Source organism: Bombus pyrosoma, linkage group LG7 (assembly GCF_014825855.1).
Source record: "Bombus pyrosoma isolate SC7728 linkage group LG7, ASM1482585v1, whole genome shotgun sequence".
NCBI classification, from domain to species: domain Eukaryota; kingdom Metazoa; phylum Arthropoda; class Insecta; order Hymenoptera; family Apidae; genus Bombus; species Bombus pyrosoma.
In genome coordinates, this window is record NC_057776.1 from 12,574,995 (window position 1) to 12,593,852 (window position 18,858).

Sequence of the window (18,858 nt, forward strand, 5' to 3'; positions counted from 1 at the left end):
AACGGTTTCAAGGGAGGTTTCTCGCGGAGAAACAGGCCTGGAACACGCGATACTGTCTATTTTAACACGATATTTTATGGTCAACCGGTGCTCCGAGTTTGATTTTCCATCAGGATCAGTCAATTGCTCTAAGAACTGGACTATCGATCAATTTTTCTATATCTAATATTCTGGGTTTGTAATTTAAAATATTTCGAATATTCCAGACTTAAATATTTTCCAAAAATTGCTTCTGTATTCTTCTGCATTCTTCGTATTCCGAAGGGATTATTACTATTACCTCGCAATTTCGGCATTCTAATTTCCAAATATTCTAGATATAAACGTTTTAAATTAAACGTCTCCCAAGGAAAGTAGTTTTTATAGTCCCGCTCTTAAGAGAATTTTATCGTCACCTTTGGTATTCTAATTTAAATAATCTTCAAACATTCGCAAATATTTTAAGCTTAGATATTTGAAAACTTTTCTTATCCTCCCTGTATCCACGTCAGGAAATAGAAACTGAATTTGTCATTACCTGTCTAAGACTAATATTATATGCGGCTACAGAATTAGTTTAGCAATGGTAGTAAAAATCGTTTCTCAACATGGGGCGAATTAGCCATCGTGACGAAGGGAATCAGGAAGTTCAGGCTCGATGCATGCGGATGAGCTTCGCGTAGCCGTGCTTCCTCCTCCTGGATCTGGCCGGGATCATTGACATAATGATCTGAATGGAAGGGTGGGGGAGGACAAGAGAGGGAAAGGGGAATGCACGGGGGACGATCGAGGTCGCTGATACGCAATCGGATGCTGCTGCACACGGTGTCGCGGATGCAGCTGCTGCTGCTGCTCTGTTCATAGAAACGAGACCGAAGCCTGATTCCGGAGGAAGCCTTTATCGACTTCGTGCTGCAATGTCGTGCTTTTTGAAAAGCGAAGAATAGCTGGATTCGTCTGTTCTCGAAAACGAGTTGATCGAGATGACGATGAAAACAGTCTCTTTCCAATCTCACTAAAGTTTATGAAAAATTCCATAAAGAGATAAATAATTATCCCATAAACCATATTGCGATAAATTGACATACACGTCTACGTATACTAGTTATACTGGTCATTAGGTATATTACGGAATGTATAAATTTTAGCGTACCTTTATATTGAATAAAGACAAAATAATAATGGAAAAAATTCAAAGGTACGAAGAAACAATTGCACAATTTACACGGTGTCTAACCTTTCCCAGAATTGCGCAGAATAGAAGTTCCCAATTTTCACCATCACTTATTCCACCAATCTCGCGTTAAAAGAAATTCACAAATAGCGAAAAATCAACTAATCGAACATCAATTAAAATTTCTATCGAATAATCAAAGTTCCATTTAACCTTTAACAACAGCGTGGTCGAATCTTGCTACGACTTCACCAACAAGTCGTACAGAATTGATTCTTCGCTCTAATTGTAACCATACTTTTTACCGCTGTCCCATAAACATGTAGCAAGCGTTGGAAATAACAGTGAACGTGTTCACAGGGAAATACGTTGACAACGAGGACGAAAGAGGTCCGGCAACGACGGGGATTCTTTGGTTTTTACAGACGGAGCGTAACGATCAGGTGGACCTAATCGCTTCATTTCACGGCACTTTGTCCGTCGAGCTACCGGTTCGCCTCAGCGTCGGGTCAATCAGGGCCAAGATTGGTCGGAGGAACGAAACGACTTCGTTCCGCGTGCCGTGGCCACCAGTCGAATTTAGGTTAATGCACGTTAATGCATCAAACCTGGAACCGGTTTTTCACGGGTGTCGTTCTTCAACCCGTCGATCCGAGGTGCGTCCCGTTTCGTTGCAGTCATTTGTAGTCGTTACGTATTAATCACGCGTGACTGTTGTTCGCGGTGAACGGGTTCGGTCCGCAATTTCGTACGCCTTGATTCGACGACAATGGATCGGCTGAAAGAGCGGATCGATTGAAAGGTTGCGTTAATTTCGGATTGTAGCCATCCAGTTCCCTTTTTCTCTCGTTCGGAATTTACAGTTTTACAAGCGGCGAACGAACGCTCGGAATGTTTCAATTAGAATCGCAAAATTAATTTAAAATCGAATTTGATTTTTTCGGATCGTTGAAGTGTTTTTTGTGTCATGAACATCGTAGACATATAACGTGAAAATAAACAAAATTGATGTACCGTAAGTACAGCAGTTTCTCTGAACTCTAAGGCTACGGTGGGTAACTTTCATCGGATGAACAAGAAGGCAATATATCATAGAAAATTTCCTGAAAAAGACAGCGACGATTGAAATGAAACTAACCGATGGTTTTCCCAAAGAGAACAGCACGCAACGCGTTCGACCACGGTGAATATTTGCGAAGGAGATTTTTGAGATTCCGCCGCGCCGCTTTACGGGCCGGCCGTGCCGCGGAATAATTTGCGTCGATTAAACGCGAAACGTGGCGGCGAGAAACGGCCACTTAAGCCGCGCTGCTTTCCCGATATAACATTACCGCAAATAACTTGTTTCGTGCAAATGCGCGCGAGAGAGAGCCTAACGACGACGATGAAAAATCTGGGTACGTTGGCAAAGTGAACGTCGGTAAAGTGGACGTTTTCCACAACTAGAGCAGAAATTGTTGCTCTCGAGCATTACGTCCACTATCGATACTACCGTGCCAGTTTTATTTCGTTATCTTATTTACAATGTAGTCTTATAGGTAATGCGTACAAACTATTTGCACATTTTTCACCAACTGTCGTATCGGCTGCTATTTTACACTTTTGAGTACTCAATGCGCTATAAAACAACGAAACTATTTAACAAGGTATACTTTAAACGTGAAATTGTTTCCTTTCAATTAATTCAATTGCTTCGTCGTAAAATAAACCAGAAAGCTACGCAAACGAATGGTTAAACATGTGAAATCCTGAGCAATTTCGCCCTCGTTACGTCGATTTCCTTCTCAAGTTTCTATTCCTGATAGACGGAAGAAAACTGAGAATATAGGTTAACGTATCGCAGTTTAGTGAACGAATTTCAATCGTCAACGTGGTAAGTTGTTAAGTATACGCGAAATTGACTGGCGCGCGTACGTTTCTACGAAACTGCGCTCATTAGCATAAGATGATCGCTACGATTGACTCGTAACCGAAGGTTGATTGGATCTGCTCTCTTTACGGCCCATCGCATCGTTTGCAATTTAAACGCTTCCATTCGCGATTCATATTCCTCTTCGTGGCCTCGCTCCCTTTAAAGAACGACTTCTCTCGGCTGCAGGTCTACAGAGATATGCGGTTCCGATACTTAACACGTTGCCCACCGATCTACTTGTTCCCCTTAACCACGCGTAGCAATCATTTAACGAGAACATAATATATGGGTTTAGATACGTTTCTGATATTTATATTAATAACGTGTAGTTTCAAATGAAATATAGCGCTGACAGATATTTTATGGAAGTTATGAATGAAGCTCGGATACCTGAAGGCCACGAGTGAAAAATGTAATAAGCCATATCTCAACCAATTTAAGAAAGTATCGAGTTATGCAACACATTTTTACTTTCGTGCATTTCGCACACGTCATGTAAGATAATCGTTATTTTAATATTTAATAGCTATTTGCATATTTTATGAGTGCTTAAATTTAAAAGCGTAATTACATGTCGGCTGCGAAGAATGCATGGTAATCGAATGCGTATAATTAATCTCAATTCATGTATTTAGCAACGTATTCGATCGATGATATAGAAATTTTTTAAAGTATGAAACTTGATACCAAAGTCCACTAAAAGTTCCTAGTACCGACATATAAAGGAACACGAGGAAACACGAGAAGAAGACAAATTTAAATGCTCAAAGAGAAAGAGATTCACTAGGACAGAGATGGAGGAACCCGTGCAACAAGAAACATCCACATATCAGATGCAAATTGAAGAAACGAAATACCAAACACAGGGCATTCGATCAACACCCAGTACCCTATATCATTACACTCCACTCAACTCAAACTACCGTCTCCTTTTTTTTCCCCCCATAATCCGGGTCTATCGGCGATGTAATATCCATCCACGTCACGTTACGGCGCATTCTAACAGACCAGTGACCTCAGTCGTGGCGAAACACGAAGTTCTCCGCACGCGAGACCGACGATTCGCGTCACGAGCGTTTATTCCGGGCCGGCAGGCTTCGTTACGGCCGATTTCAGCCCGCAAATAGAATTTGCACGCGAAACGATTCGGCAATTACGCGGGCACGTCGTACGTAGCCAGGTCGTTCGGTATTCAAGGAACGTAGAGTCACGCGTGAGCTGCCAAGAACCTGGAAGCCAGAGCACGGTACCTTCTTCTGAAAGATCATTTCCAGTTTCCATTTGTGAGCGTAACCACTTCCGCCAGCATCCAGTCGCGCCAGATTTCAGTAACTTCGAATGGGAAACGAAGGCAGATAATGGCGATCGGCGAGGATTGTCGACGGATAAATCGGTCAGGTTCAAGGAAGTGCACGTTAACGTGACTGTCGAACGATACACTGCTCTAGAAATTCTGATACACGGTTAGGTATGACAGTACCCGTTAGCACAATGATGAATCGTGCTGCAGAACCGTGAATTCTAGGTTGGGTGTTTGAAGAAAATAGCGCGACGTGTGTTAATGGAATTCGATGCAGGAATTTTGACGAAGAGCTTTTTCTTCTTTTGATTCGTTTTAAATTACCGCACGATATCTACTACAATATTGTTAAAATATTTGCAAACCAGAAAAAGCCACAAGCGAATTACATGAAAAGTATTTAAAGACTAGTTCCCTACACGATTCTTACGAAGTAAGACAAAATATTACGATACTAATAATATAAATAATTCAATTTTTTCCCGCGTTTTTATACTATACGCAATTTCTCGAATGTACACCCTAATTGTATTTCAACTGCACAGCGTATAACAAGCTACCGTACATTCCTTCCACACGCGTAAACGAAGTGTGTAATCCAATAGAAACGCTAGAGCTCACAATGCACCGCATAAAGTGCGTAGCGAGTAATCGACAGCAGCCTGTATTGATTTTTCATTTCCTAAGGCAATTGAATTATCCATCAGCAAGACAATTGGATTAATTCAGGCTTTTGATTCCCTCGCTTCCAACAATTGAGTTAGATGGCTTGATTCCGCACGCTATTTGCTCGGTCTGTGCAGGCGTATTAAGTATCCGGGCGCATTAAGGACAAAGGCGCATCTCTATAGAACGACGTCGTTCCACGGTTTGTTTCGCGACCGTTGGCCAACCTACGATGACCGATCGAAACGCGAGATAAGCGCAAAATTCGTCCCGTTGGAGCGAAAACCGTTGTCGAGCCCCGACTCTCAGCCAAGCGAATAAATACCCTCGAATTACACGGGCCATTACTTTATGAGTTTATTTGCCAGCGATCGCGAATCCCATAGGACGATACGCGCGTAGAACAACGGGGCGGAAGACCATTACGAGCTTCCTCCAATTAGGAGAGAAACCCTTTGGTTCGATCGAGTTACTGGCCATTTCGAGGACTCGTTTTCAAACAGTCGCAACGATGGATGAATCCTGAGTGGACAGACAGGCTTGTGTGAATTGCAATTCCCCCGGACATGATACTTGATCCGCCTCGTTTTTTGTCGATATTGGGCGTGGAACGATGGATGCGTATATTTGCATATTATAGGATGACAGTACCGATAATCAAGAATATTTTTTTGTACGTATGAGTCGCGTAACGTGAGTCTACCGTATTGTTAGGTGGTCGGATAGTTATGTAGATTTAAGTACTATATTTAACCCTGGGATGCTGTACTGGAAAATGTAATAGCATTTTCCAATTATGTAACATTCATAGGTTTTTCGAATTTTTATTTCTCCTTAATCTCCCTTCTATTTCAGGGGACAACATTTTTGTTTCTTCGTACAAGAACTGCACCAGGAACTGCGCAATCGATTTCCCCTGCGTCAGCAGCGTCGATTAAGAAATCACAGTGTCTATGCCGCGTGTTTACTACCTGTACCCGCGATGTTTCCCGCTGGAGCCATTATTCTTCCCATCGTACCGAAAGGTGGCTTTCCATCAAGCATAGAAACAAAAAACGATGATCGTAACGTGACTACGGACACTATTCGATCGCTCATCGACGTGGAATTGCGCGATAGAACGCAGTCTTGTCTCGATGTATCGTTTGGTCCTGCGGAGAGATAAGGCTGCCAATGCAAGACGTTGTATCGCTATGTCATCGTCGCTGCGTTTCTCTATGGAAAGGGGAAGGAACGCTTGTCTTGTGTTTGCCAGTAACCGAACAAGGGGAACGACGTCCTCCACCTCGACGCCGTGTGCCGTTTAGCCAACCATGAAGCCCGAGAGCTTCTGTGAATGGTGGACGGCTACTATGCATACAGTGGCTCACGAAGATATTTGAACACTTACCATAGAAAACTTGTGTTTATGTACGTATGTATGTATTGTACGTGTACAGGATACTAACAACGATTCTTCCATATTTCTTTCAAACGTAAGAATTCTTTTTAACGGTAATTTACAGAAACGACTGAGTCGAAGATTGAAAAATTGCTGTGGCAATATTGAACGCTACATTTACCTATCTCCATAGTTACAGTAAATATACAGGTGTAACATCAGAGAATTAACGTAAACGTAGATATCGAGAAACACCTGCAATTATAACTCCATCGCACAACACAGGCTGCTATCAACCGATCGATGAATAATACCAACTCCCATTAATGTGCACGATTACCACGAGAAAGCAGCAATTATCAAGTTCAATCGCTTCAATGGTCGAAACAAGTAAATTATCTACCGATCGAACATGCAAACGGAATGAAACCTCTTCGTCTAAAGGAGTTTCGAGAAAGAAAGAAAGGTGCGTCCGCGGCCGAAAGCGGCACTCGATCGGCGAACCATGAAACGCAGACACTATTTTATCGTGGCGTTTAACACGGTCCATTATGTACCGCGTAGAGAGCGGGCGGACAGAGGTGAACAGCCTCCGTTGTGGTAGCCGCTTGATTCCCCGCTTAAACAGATATGATTGAGGACCGCCATAGAGACGATCAATGAGCTACTAAGTATAGTCAGCCGGTGGAGGCAAACGTTCAATCAGGCCGTGCGCGCTACACGGCCTCCTACATCGAAACACTTTAATTCGATCGAACCGCCAGCTGTGTACGTGTATAATGTGTACAATAGCTCGGGAAAGCATTTCGATGCTTTTGTAGTCTTTTGTGAACATATCATTGTATCTAAAGTTTCGATCAACTTTGAGAATAGAAATTACAAAGTACATATGTAGCACAAGTATATTCCGGAGAGATCACAAAAGTACTTAACTAGCCAATTATTCATTATCCATTATATCAATAAGTCTTAATATTCATATTTAATACCTGGATATTCATGCTGTTTATTAACTTTATATTAAATACGATACATGTGTGTACAAATACTTTCGCGAGCCAATGTACCTCCGAATTTTCATTGAAACGAGACTAAGATAAGGTCCTAAGCTTGCAGTAACCGGAAGACCAGCAAGTTTCGAGATTTCGTGATGAGAATCGTGGGCGGTTTGTTCGCTCTTGAACATTTGCGTCCTTAAGCGAGGACGAATCGCGCGCGAACGAGTGAACCGCGGCGATCGCGAATGCAAGAGAAGCCGTACAATGGGCCGCGCACTAATGAAACGCGACGGCCAGCGCGAAGTCATGTCCAATCTTATGGCGTTAGATGGACAAACCGCGTCACAGCTTCTTCCACGATGACAGTGCGACTGACATTCGAACGGCTCGGGACCGGTTTCCGTGTCGTGACGTCCCGGCTTTAAAAGACGTTCCTCTTCGACACTCTGCGCGACCATTTTTGGCCACTCATTTGGATTGTGTTCTGGATATACTGTGACGTGAATTGTAAGAAAATGCATTTTTGTAATTCATATTGTGCATGATCCTGAATCTGACTGATTAAAAGGCGACATTAGTGGGAAAGACAAGCTGGAGAAATTAGCACGTTATTAACGGAAACTTTAAAGCTCCGCCATGAGTAGATAGAACGTCCGGTGATTATCGTCGCGATTTAGTATCACGCGGACGTTCGAAAAGCACGCTACTGTAAGTATTTGAACTCAAAGAGGAACAACAATCGAGATGACGTTAAAGTTTCACCGAACGCAAGACTACTAAAGTCGACTGATTTTATCAACTTTTTCAAAATCTCATCATACGCAATACCCAAATTAGGAGTAAAAATTACAGATTACCCAAATTGCAATCACATTTACTACCTAAAGACTGATCTACCCTAACCAACAAGACTACTATTGATCAATCGCAATAAAACAACGTTTCAACTAAAATGCTTCGCGAACAATTACGTCCGAATCCAAGCGATGCCAGGAATCCCTTTCATCGTCCCGGGCTGCGGCGCGAAGGAATTAAAGGTAGAAACTTCGCTCGATTCCCGTTCACCTACGCGAGTCAGCCGTGTTACGTAACCTCGTTGCACGAGAGGAGACAAATACCATAAGTCAGCGTTAGCGCGGCGCAAACACACCGCTAATGGCAAACGGTACTGGTGGGTGGCGCACAGAATTCGGCGCTCTGCAAACCTGTCGGCGGCGGTACCAAAGGACACCGGAAGACGCGAGACGCAATGCGTGGGAGGACATGCGAAAAGAGATCGGCCGAGTCATGAAACTTCACGAGAAGATTCATTCGGGAACGCCTTTTATTTCCTCGACGAAAGATTGGCTGACAATTTGCAAGTTCGATGGAATGGTCCGATGGAATGCTCGTCCTTTGTTGGTGAGGTTGGGTTTCTGTGGATCGTTGATTGGGTTTATGGGAGTTTATGAGACGTGGAAGGAGCTTAGGAGTTGTAGTAGCAGCGAAGTTATAATCCTCTATTGATAGTTGGTTCGGATTAAATTCAATTACCTATTGAAGATTATTGGGATTATTAAATCGATCATTGAATCGATACACGGTCCTATATTAAATTATAGAAATATTTGATTATAAAAGACGAAGGACATTACTTATTACATTTTCTCTTGTGGTCTTCTTCTAAGAAGGATATACGTAAGTAGATGAGATCAGAAATATTATTGTACGAATGAAACTTGTCCTAGAAGCGGCGCATAATAGCCCAGGATTCACCATTCATTCGATGTCAAGTATTCTAACGTAAAGGACAACTTGAACCGCAAAAGGTTACAAGTGTCAAGAATAAAAGCATATACATTCGTTCCCTGACAGCGAGATGCAAGTTCAAGTATTATTCTTGCGTCATTGCTTTAAATAAACCTCACGAGTCTCGACATCGAATCGAAAGATACGAGCAACCATACATAATAACTAATGTCCATTCCTCGAGGCAGGGAAATTAATCTCGTTCGTTAGGACTGGAATCGGTGCGACGTGGAGATTGTTTCGCGTAACATACTTCGAGATTTTGTAGTCGCTCGTGCTATCAGAAAATCTGTAATCAGAGGCGAGCTCTCGAAACTCAAGCGCGACGCCTCGTGACGCGTTTCGTATCGCTGATACGTGTTTATCTTCGAGCCCAAAGAGAAACGCTGGCTCATCCGCCATTGCTCGCTCGGAATCCAAACGATAAACCTCGAGCGAAGATTTTCTCGAGCAGGACAATCGAGAAACGTCTCGCGTTCTCGACGTCAGATTTTTTCTCGTAAATTGCTAGTGAGAATCGAGCCAATGTGGAAGCTCTTCAATGGCCGGCGTGACGTGAAGTAGCCACTTTACAGCCGAACGCCGCCCACGCGCCGCTTCCGACAGAATTTCAAGTTCATCGAGGGCCTCGATAAATCATAAGAACGGGTCTGTATAAAGTTGTCGCGATACTCGACTCGTGGGCGCCGTGAACTTTTCGCGAAACGCGAATCCGATACTTTGTACGCTAGGGAACCGTCGTAGGACGATAAAGTCGATGGAAATATGCGCGGAAACTTTGACGCGCAGAAGGAGAGGTGGAGTGACATATGCAATTTAGGTTTCGTACACACAAAATTGAATGGGATATTAAGATCGTAATTCGTATCATCTACTTTATGTTTCGAGTATTTATCGTTCTTCTTCTTTGTATTTCTTTTTGCAAGATAAAATTGGGCCAATTGAAATAGAAAGACCAGCTGCTAACGAAATGTAACGAAATAACGCCACAACTTCAACATCATCGTGCGCATAACAGTAATAAAACGACCACCCTGTTCGCGATTCATTACTGAATTAAGCGACCGTTTCAGTGCCCTTAATTAAATACCATCGCAGCTCGTTAGTTACGCTTAACCTAGAAGACACTTACTCGAGTCTATCTATAACTTCCAAGTGTACATTCGTTCTCTCTACTTTTTAACTCAACATAGAAAAACGTTCACTCACCGAATCCCATCCGAACTTCTTCCTCGTCGTCGCTGTCGATATGTTTAATCCCGGCGATCTCGAAGCTCCTCGTCGACTGTTCCTTCCTCTTTATCAATGACGAACAATCGCAAGTATCATCTCCGTTTCCACAGCTGCAATCATCTCCAGCGCACCTACACCCCAGTAAAGGATCATCCGTGTCTATATTCCTGCACGCTGGGCATGGGAACGTTAAATCATCCAGCGAAACCCTTTCAATCTTCCTCTCTACGGAGACCAGAAGATTTCCAATAAACGTGGGCAACTCGTCGTCACCAACGTCATCCACGTTTCGGTGATTCTGCAGCCTGTTTTCCACGTCTCCAGCGATATTTCCATCTTGCTTCTGCTCGAGGACAGCCTGGTCCAGTCGCAGGGGGGTCTTCAAGTGATCGGGAGCCAGCGCTTTGCTCCTGGTCTCGCACCTGGCGGTCTCCTTCCACTTCTCCATGGTCATCGACGAGACGACCTTGGCGCATCTCTTCACTTTAGCGCGACTCTCGTCGCTGGAAAGACTAGACGAGTGGTTCAAGCTGGCCCGCGTCGACATCCCGTTCGATTCAGCGGCCTCCAGCTCCGCCTTCCATGTGCCCACGCTCGACGTCGACCTGGACTTCATGACCGCGTGACCGCTGTCCACCTCGGAGTCGACGTCGCGATTATCGTTCGAACTTTTGCACTCGAGCCGATCTATCGATCGAGTCTCCTCGCGGCGATGCTCGAACGCGTAACCCTGCTCGCGCGTCCTCGAGCGAACTTCCTCGCGCGAACGTCGCCTGGGCCGCATGCTCTTCACGGTACTCGACGATTGCGGCCCAGCCAGGCTGCTGCTCGCCGCACCGGTGCTCCCCTGCCCCTTTCGAGACACCTCCCGCCAGTCCATGAACTTCTCCTCACGGTCCCAACCGAGGAACCCTGGAGCCCTCATCGACGTCGTTCGCCAAACTACTGCGATCTGCGTAGAAGAGGGTTGATATATGCATTTGACGTACATACGACAGAGGATCGGTTGCGTGATGGTGAAAATCGAATGAGAAGTGGAAAAATATGTAGGATAGATTGGTGAAAGTTGTAGGGAGGCTGAGCTACGTCAGTGGGGGGGGGGAGACTATATTCGAATGTAGATTAGTTTATTGACTATACTGGGCGTTTCATTTTAATTCATTCATGAGATTATTTTCGTAACTATTTGTTCTTCGACGATATGTTTCACGTGAATACGTGCTCCACGTTGCTCTGTATCAAAGGGGACACAAACTTTATGCACAAATAACTTTATGAGGGGAACGTATCTTATATACAGATCTAGTAAGATTATACGAGTACGCGAGCAATTTGCGGCGGATAGGAATGAAAAAGACGACAGAGAAACGTGACTCACCTCGACGGTATTTCGCTCGTCGGTTTCACCAGCGGCAACTTCGCCGCTCCCCGAGGTGGTTGCAACTGCAGCTGCGCTGCGTATGCAGAGGTAACATTCCCCGAGACGTAGTGCGGAGGCTTCGAGCTCTCCTAGCTGCAGGACGAGGCCACGTCTGCCCAGCGTCAGAGGCCAGCCTTCCGGTACCACCGACTCGTTTCCCTGCAACGGAATCATGCTTATTATTATGCTAATTCGCAACTCAAGGTTATTCAAGGTTATATGAAACGATATAACAATATAGAACGAAATCTGAGGAGACTTCGTGAGATAAACTAATATTTAATATTAATAGCAGAATCGAAAGGAGCAATAAGGAAAAATATATTTTCATTCTCAAAATTTCATGTTAGATTACTTCTCTTTTACTTTTCCTTTCTATCTTTCGCGTACATTTCATTTATGTTGAACAGTTTTTGCCTATAAATAAATAAATAAATAAATAAAGTAAGTACTTCGTACGTACCGACAAATTATACTGCACATACATTTCTACATTTTCTCCTAACCTGTAGCAAAAGGATTTAAAGCTTATCTCGGCATTACTAGCCATTTTACTTAAAAGAAAGCAGTAATACTCGAGTAGAAAAATAATTACGACTTTCGATATATTTAAACAAACTATTCGGCAAACCCACGCGACAGTTCCGATAAATTACCGCAGCGATATTTATTTCCCCTATAATTTGTGGAAGCATAAAACACCCACAAACGCGTTCCAATTACCTCAACACACGAGGGGGGAGAAGGCCCATATTGGTTTACGATGCACGCAAACACGCAAAACAGTGATTCTCGGTCCCCTCGGTTTCCCACATCAATTGGATCGTCCCGTGGTCGCGTTAGAGGGGCGATGAAAAGGGCCCCGGACAATCGGGACGATTAATTAAAAGCCGGAAGCTTCGTGGCTAATGAAATTCCTCTAAATAAGTTATACGAGAAAGGGAGGGTAATTGCAAAGCCAAGCCTCCGCGAGAGGGAACGTTAATCACCGGTGATTAGAGGGCAATTAACGCGGATATGCCCAAAATTGAGCAAACGTGCGCTGCTAGTCGCGTCATACCTGTCCCACGGTTTAACCCGTTTCTGTCAGAGGAGAATACAAATGGAGTTTCGTTGGACTCCGATTGCATTTGTGGACTGGAGAAACAGAATGAAACGTAATGTCCATTTTCTGCGATAATTATACAAGTGAAACATAACGATTTTATATTTTGATATTCTGGTATAGCTGAGACCAGCTGCTCTCTAACGAGTATTTTAGGAATCTTGGCGAAACTCTGGATTTTTTGCGCGATATAAATGATGACTTTTGCGACAGATAAAGACTTAATCTGACAGCGATTGAATTTTTACTCGATTAAGATATAAAGCGTTTCATAACACGAGCTCGCACTTGATAATTTAAATACTTGAAAAATTTGGATACATCGAGGTACAAGGTAATCTCGTGGAGCTCCTTACTTAAGAACAGAGTTATTGAGACACAGAAACATTCGTAAAGCTGAAAACGAGGTCAGACAGAACAAGTATTCACGTAAGCGCGTTTCGTTATTTCCTTATTGAGACTCGCTCTTAAGGACTTTCCAGTAATAGGCATCGTCACGGCTGTAATTGCTTAATAAAACCTGCTCTACCTGTTTTCGTATCAATAACAAACAGTCTTTTACAAGCCGACTATTACGAGAAAAAATATGAAAGATATTCATGAAATTCTGCGCAACAAATATTGCAATGATATCTTCGCGATTTTATGTGAATTACTATATATTTTGTTGTTAGAGTAGATAGTAAGAATCCGATAGAATCGAGTGAAAAAATTCCAAGAACGAGTAGAATCCTTGTCTCGACCAGAAGACTCTCTTCGTCAGAAACGGTGAAAGGGCAGCGTTGCAACGCTACTCCCAGAACCTCGTGTTTCGCCCACGCGCATCGATGCGCGACCCAACGTGTAAGCAATTAGACGGTGCGACACGCGAATAAAAGCGACCGGTAGAATGCTCACACCTTGCCCGCATACCAACAGCTGGAAATTAAACGACGCGAACACGCCATCAAACTATGCGATCTTTTTCCACCCTGCGTGCAATTTGACACACTCGCTAGAATCACATGCGACGACGTACAGACTTTCAGAAAAATCCTATTTCCAGAAATATCTTATTCTTTTCGCGATTACTAAAAGCGTGTAGACGTTCTAAGAAAGTCTAACGTTGACTTTCACCAAATTATTTATTTTCAGCCATATGAAATTTGTCTTGGAATCGAACTTCAATTACCATATAAATAGTACCATTTTAAAGCATATTACCGTACAGTGTTTCCAGTGTTAATAACACGGTATTCTCAAGTGTAGCACATAAATCAAAACACTGCCAACCAAGTAAGTACCTTGCCTATGGACTGGTACCTTGCCCAACGAATTCCAAGCCGTGTTGAAAAATCAGATTGCAGTTTGAAAAGACGGGAGTAACCTGAGCCGACTGCAGAGCCATTCCATTCTCGCCACCTCGAGTCGTATAAACGCGTGTATCCATCAATAACCCGACACCTAGCGGAGACGTTATCTTCGAATCGGCCAACTCATTTAGGAATTCATTACACTCATTAATTCGCCGTAAAACCGCGAACCATTATAGATACATCGGACATTTCCATCGACGTCCATTGTATCCGCTATCGCGTTCTCTGCCGCGCCTAGCATCGATATCGATCACTTTTTCCAAGACACCGCCATAAATAACTACGATAATAAAGTCGCAGAGACGGACAAAAATCTGCACGAATCGCTCGGTTGACAGTCGAATTCCATCGATATCGATCGCGAAAAACTGTTTCCCACGCGGTGATTACAGATAGATCATATCGCAGGGAAAGAAGTTGCGTAATTCAATCGAGAATGCGGCTTAATTAAGTCGAGAACGCGAAAGCGTGCCATGTGCCAAGTATCGCGGTTCCTTTGTGTGTCTATCGAATAGTAGAGCGATAGAAATTGGCCAGGGTATCTGGCAGATCCGCTTCATATTACGAATTGTGTCAAAAAAGCGCAGGAGAACGTACGTCTATGAAACGTATGGCAGAATTTGTAACAGGATACTTCATTCTATCGTATGAAAGGACTCGACCAAGATTTGTGTAAGTTATTCGTAACGTTAGATCATTTTGTTAGATCATTCTATCGAGATACTAGTCGCAAGGATATTGTGAGGAGCATTTTAAGTAGTAAGGGTAAACGAAAAGGAGAACATGCTACTTTGTGAGACTTTCGACGATAATTATCTTGTACGTATTCTATATCAAAATGAAAAAAATGGATAGATGTACGACAAAACTAATTATCCTAACCTATTCGAAGTTGAGATCTTATCATAAAACCAACCCTGATAGTTCGAATAGTTTTCTGTTTATATCGAAGATCATAGCATAAAGCAGTATGTAAGTAACACATCTGGTACATCATTGATTATTTTGTGTAGGTATTACACAACACACCTGCTATTAATTAGTCAAATACGCATATAAAGTACAAAATCTATTCTCAATCTCTCCTACTATCTTTAGAAACCTCTGTCAAAACGATCAACGTTACTTCTCACCTAGTATCTAATAGATCGTTTGCAATCGCTTGCACCACACAAAATAGCCAATTCACGCTCTCGAGCTATAAACGAGATAGCCGCTGGGGGGAAAGGAGAGCGTACGATACAGGCGGGTAATATCTAGTAATTTCATCTTGGATAGACAAGGCGACACGACGAGGTGGTCGAGTCGCGCGGTATAGTGCGGCCGTGCGACAACCTGGAGAACGGAATCAGCGTGTCGACAACAGGCCGGACTACGTTTATGATGGACGCGATAAGAAACGAGGCCCGTGGCTGTCACTGGCGTGTCTCATTAGCGGTAAACGGTTCGGTAGAGATGTATCTAGCGCCGAAACTAGCCTGGGCTTTCACTCGCGCCGCTGATTTACCGATCGGGCGCCCTTCAATTTACGTCGCACCTAGGTCGCGTCGTGTTTCGCCCCGACCACGAAACCAACGCTACGCCGGATACGCGGAGAGATAGGAAGCGTGTAAATCAAACCGTTCACCGTGAGCCGCACGCGGCTCAGCTCCGGATCGTTAAAAGCGCCACTCGCCGCCAATTTCCCGAGGACGCCGGCCATAAAGCGTCGAGAAGGCGTTCTCTTCGCTTGCGTCACGATAATGCACCGATATGAACAATATCGCACGATCGGGCGTATAATACTCCGGCGCGATGATTTTACGAGACTCTCGCCGCCACTGGTTGTTGAAATTTTGACGGTGCTGCGTAATTATCGATGCAGTGCGAAATAGAGAAATGCGAAATAAAAAATGGGCGAAGGAAGTCTTGTGACGGCGGAAGGAAAGTAAAAAGCTTCAAATTTTGTATTTCTGAATTTCTAAATCTTCGAATATTTGAATATCTGGATCTTGGAATCTTCGAATCTTTAAATTTCCTATTTCCAAATGCATGGAAATCCAAGCCGCTACTGGCGATTGAAACTCAACTTTCCTCCTGTTTATGTTCTACTTAGACTCTTTTAAAAATTCACCGACAACGCACCAGTAGAAATTCTACTCATGTAACTGTTTATAAGAAAACGACGAAGAGTAACGTTACAAATAGGAGTGTCCAGCTGGTATCGATGCGATCGAACGGAAGAATTCATAATAAACGATCGAACGCGAAAGAAGTACTCTTGTACCGGATGCCATCAAAGTGACAGACGCCTGGTACGTGACTGACGAAGCCTCGTTAATCCTAGTTCCTACTACTAGCGCGTGTACCGTGCAACGCACACGGACTTCTTTCACGCGTAATGCGCGTACGAAGAAAACACGAAGACGGCGAGAGATTAGGTGAGCTTGAAGAAAGTCAGCTTGAGATCCATTTCGATCTCGTTACAGACCGAAAAAATGCTTTAGTAAACTCGTTTCCGGTTGTGTACATACGTTCCGCGTTACTTGTTTGATATTCGTGGTCAATGAGCAAGCCTAACCACTTTCAGGTGAAACAAGATATTAATCTTTTAACCAGTGAATGTACGAATTAAGTTTATTATATAATATATAACAGTTCTGACTTAAATGCTTGTAGATGTCAGCGTGTCTGATCGCAATGATCGTGATTTAAGATGCAACGTAATACGTAGACAGAGGATCTCACCCAGAAGACTGTCCGACAAGTTCCCACAGGCAGAGAAAGCAACCGCACGCGGAGTTCTCCGGTTTTGATCGCGAAATTGTGTTCGCGGAGCGCGGAGACAAATACAAGCGGGCAGCCGCGCCAAATAGGGTTCCGCCGCGTACTGCGAATGGAGAGGACTATTGTGTAGTCATTCGAAAAGCCGCAAAGGCTTAGGCGCGCGCGTCGCCAGAAACAAGCCACCAGAACGGCGGCGGTTCGTACCGAAAGACGGCCTAAGACCTAATCTGCATTTTAAACGAGCCGTGAGCTCGCTCCTCGCGAGAAGGGAATCGCCTCTCTTCGCGCTGCCGAGTTAAATTCTTCGGCCATTTTGCTTTCTCCATCTACGATACCTGGATGTAGGGCTTCTTGCGCAATAACGGACCACCAGACAATCGACAGTTGCCATATCGTATCACAGATTGTAGATTTTCGTTAGAGAAACAATATTTACTATCGTAGAATCCTTTTTCCTCGAATAGGATAATCGATAGTTTATCTAATTTCACTTCATTACCAAAGTGACTATTATGCAGGAAATTTTATTCACTCTTTCTTTTCCGAAGCATCTAGAATTTGGCATAGGCAATCAGAGATCGTAAAATGAATGTGATTTTGTCTTGAGAGTTTTCGCTATTTATAGTATGCGAGAGAATTCTACTATGCAAACTATATACCTCTTTCTGCTATAGCATTTTTTCTTAAATCATAAACGTTAATATCTAACGTTGAATAGATTACGAACGAGGAAAGATAGCAAAGCCCGCGATAAGCTAAAAATTCTTGGAGAAATTCGAATACTTTCTTAGCCTTTCAACCAGAATCTCCGGTCTTAAAAATATTCTTTGAACTTTCTTAAAGGACACGGAAATCAATTTCATTGGAGATACCGTGGTCGTCGGACGTTCACGTGGGAGAGAAACGCGTCCAGCTGGCGGTCGTAGCGAAACGCAACTTCTCCTCACGACCAATTAATCATCGCTTAACCTTTCGTTCGAGGGGGACCAACGAGAATAGAGGGGCTCGCTAATCGCGGAAGGAATCCGTTCCCTCTTTAAAACGGCCACTAAATTGCTGTCAACGTCTCCAGGTCGTTCAGCACGTTCACCATTTGCCACGTAACGCGGTAAATGGTCTTTCAGGTATTAAACTTCCAAGACATCGAACCAGGTTTTTTTCGTAGCTTCTTCCATTTGTTTCGTATGGTTTCCCTTTCGTTTCACGTTACATCTCGTTCATCAACGGATTATACGACTTTAATACGCGTGTCTCTGAACACAAGAAAAAAAAAAAATATCGGGAAGAGAGAAAGAAAAAAAATATCAGCACTTTCTCTTTTATCATTCTCGTTTAATTAGTCCGCGCGTACACACGCGACACGAGGCGCGAGAAACGTCGCGCACGCGAACCGTTCATTAGGCGCATCGTTTTTCGCTTCTGTCCCTTTTCTTCGCGCGGGCTCTGCTCGAACGCGAGAAAGCGGACCGGAGAAATGAAATCCTTTACGATCGAACGAAAATATCGAACGTTATCCGTGTCATGGTATGATATTCATATCGTTGATGGTATAAGAGACTTCCATTGATTTTGATTCAATGGAAACCGTAGAGAATTTAGACGATACGAAGTGGCAGGTTGTAATAACGACGGCTATGTTAGTTAAACTTGGACTACTTGCAGATACAGCTTTTTTATTTTCATTTTTATTAAAAATTGAGAAACCGTATTTGTTCGTAGACTGGTGTTATATTTTACGCCCGATATACGCATCCTATCAGCAGATAGATTTACATATTCCA

The 18,858-nt window shown here is 43.4% G+C and overlaps 1 protein-coding gene across 4 annotated transcripts in view; it reads right to left on the reverse strand.

Moving 5' to 3' along the window:
* Positions 1 to 18,858, reverse strand: part of LOC122569842 — a 300,923-nt gene that overhangs the window by 124,714 nt on the left and 157,351 nt on the right. For all 4 annotated transcript variants that reach the window (XM_043731473.1, XM_043731472.1, XM_043731471.1 and 1 more), the window contains exons 4-5: positions 11,810 to 12,010; positions 10,408 to 11,383 (exon numbers count right to left, since the gene is read on the reverse strand). In XM_043731473.1, the coding sequence (XP_043587408.1) occupies positions 10,408 to 11,383; positions 11,810 to 12,010 (1,177 nt within the window). The remainder of the gene's footprint in view (positions 1 to 10,407; positions 11,384 to 11,809; positions 12,011 to 18,858) is intronic.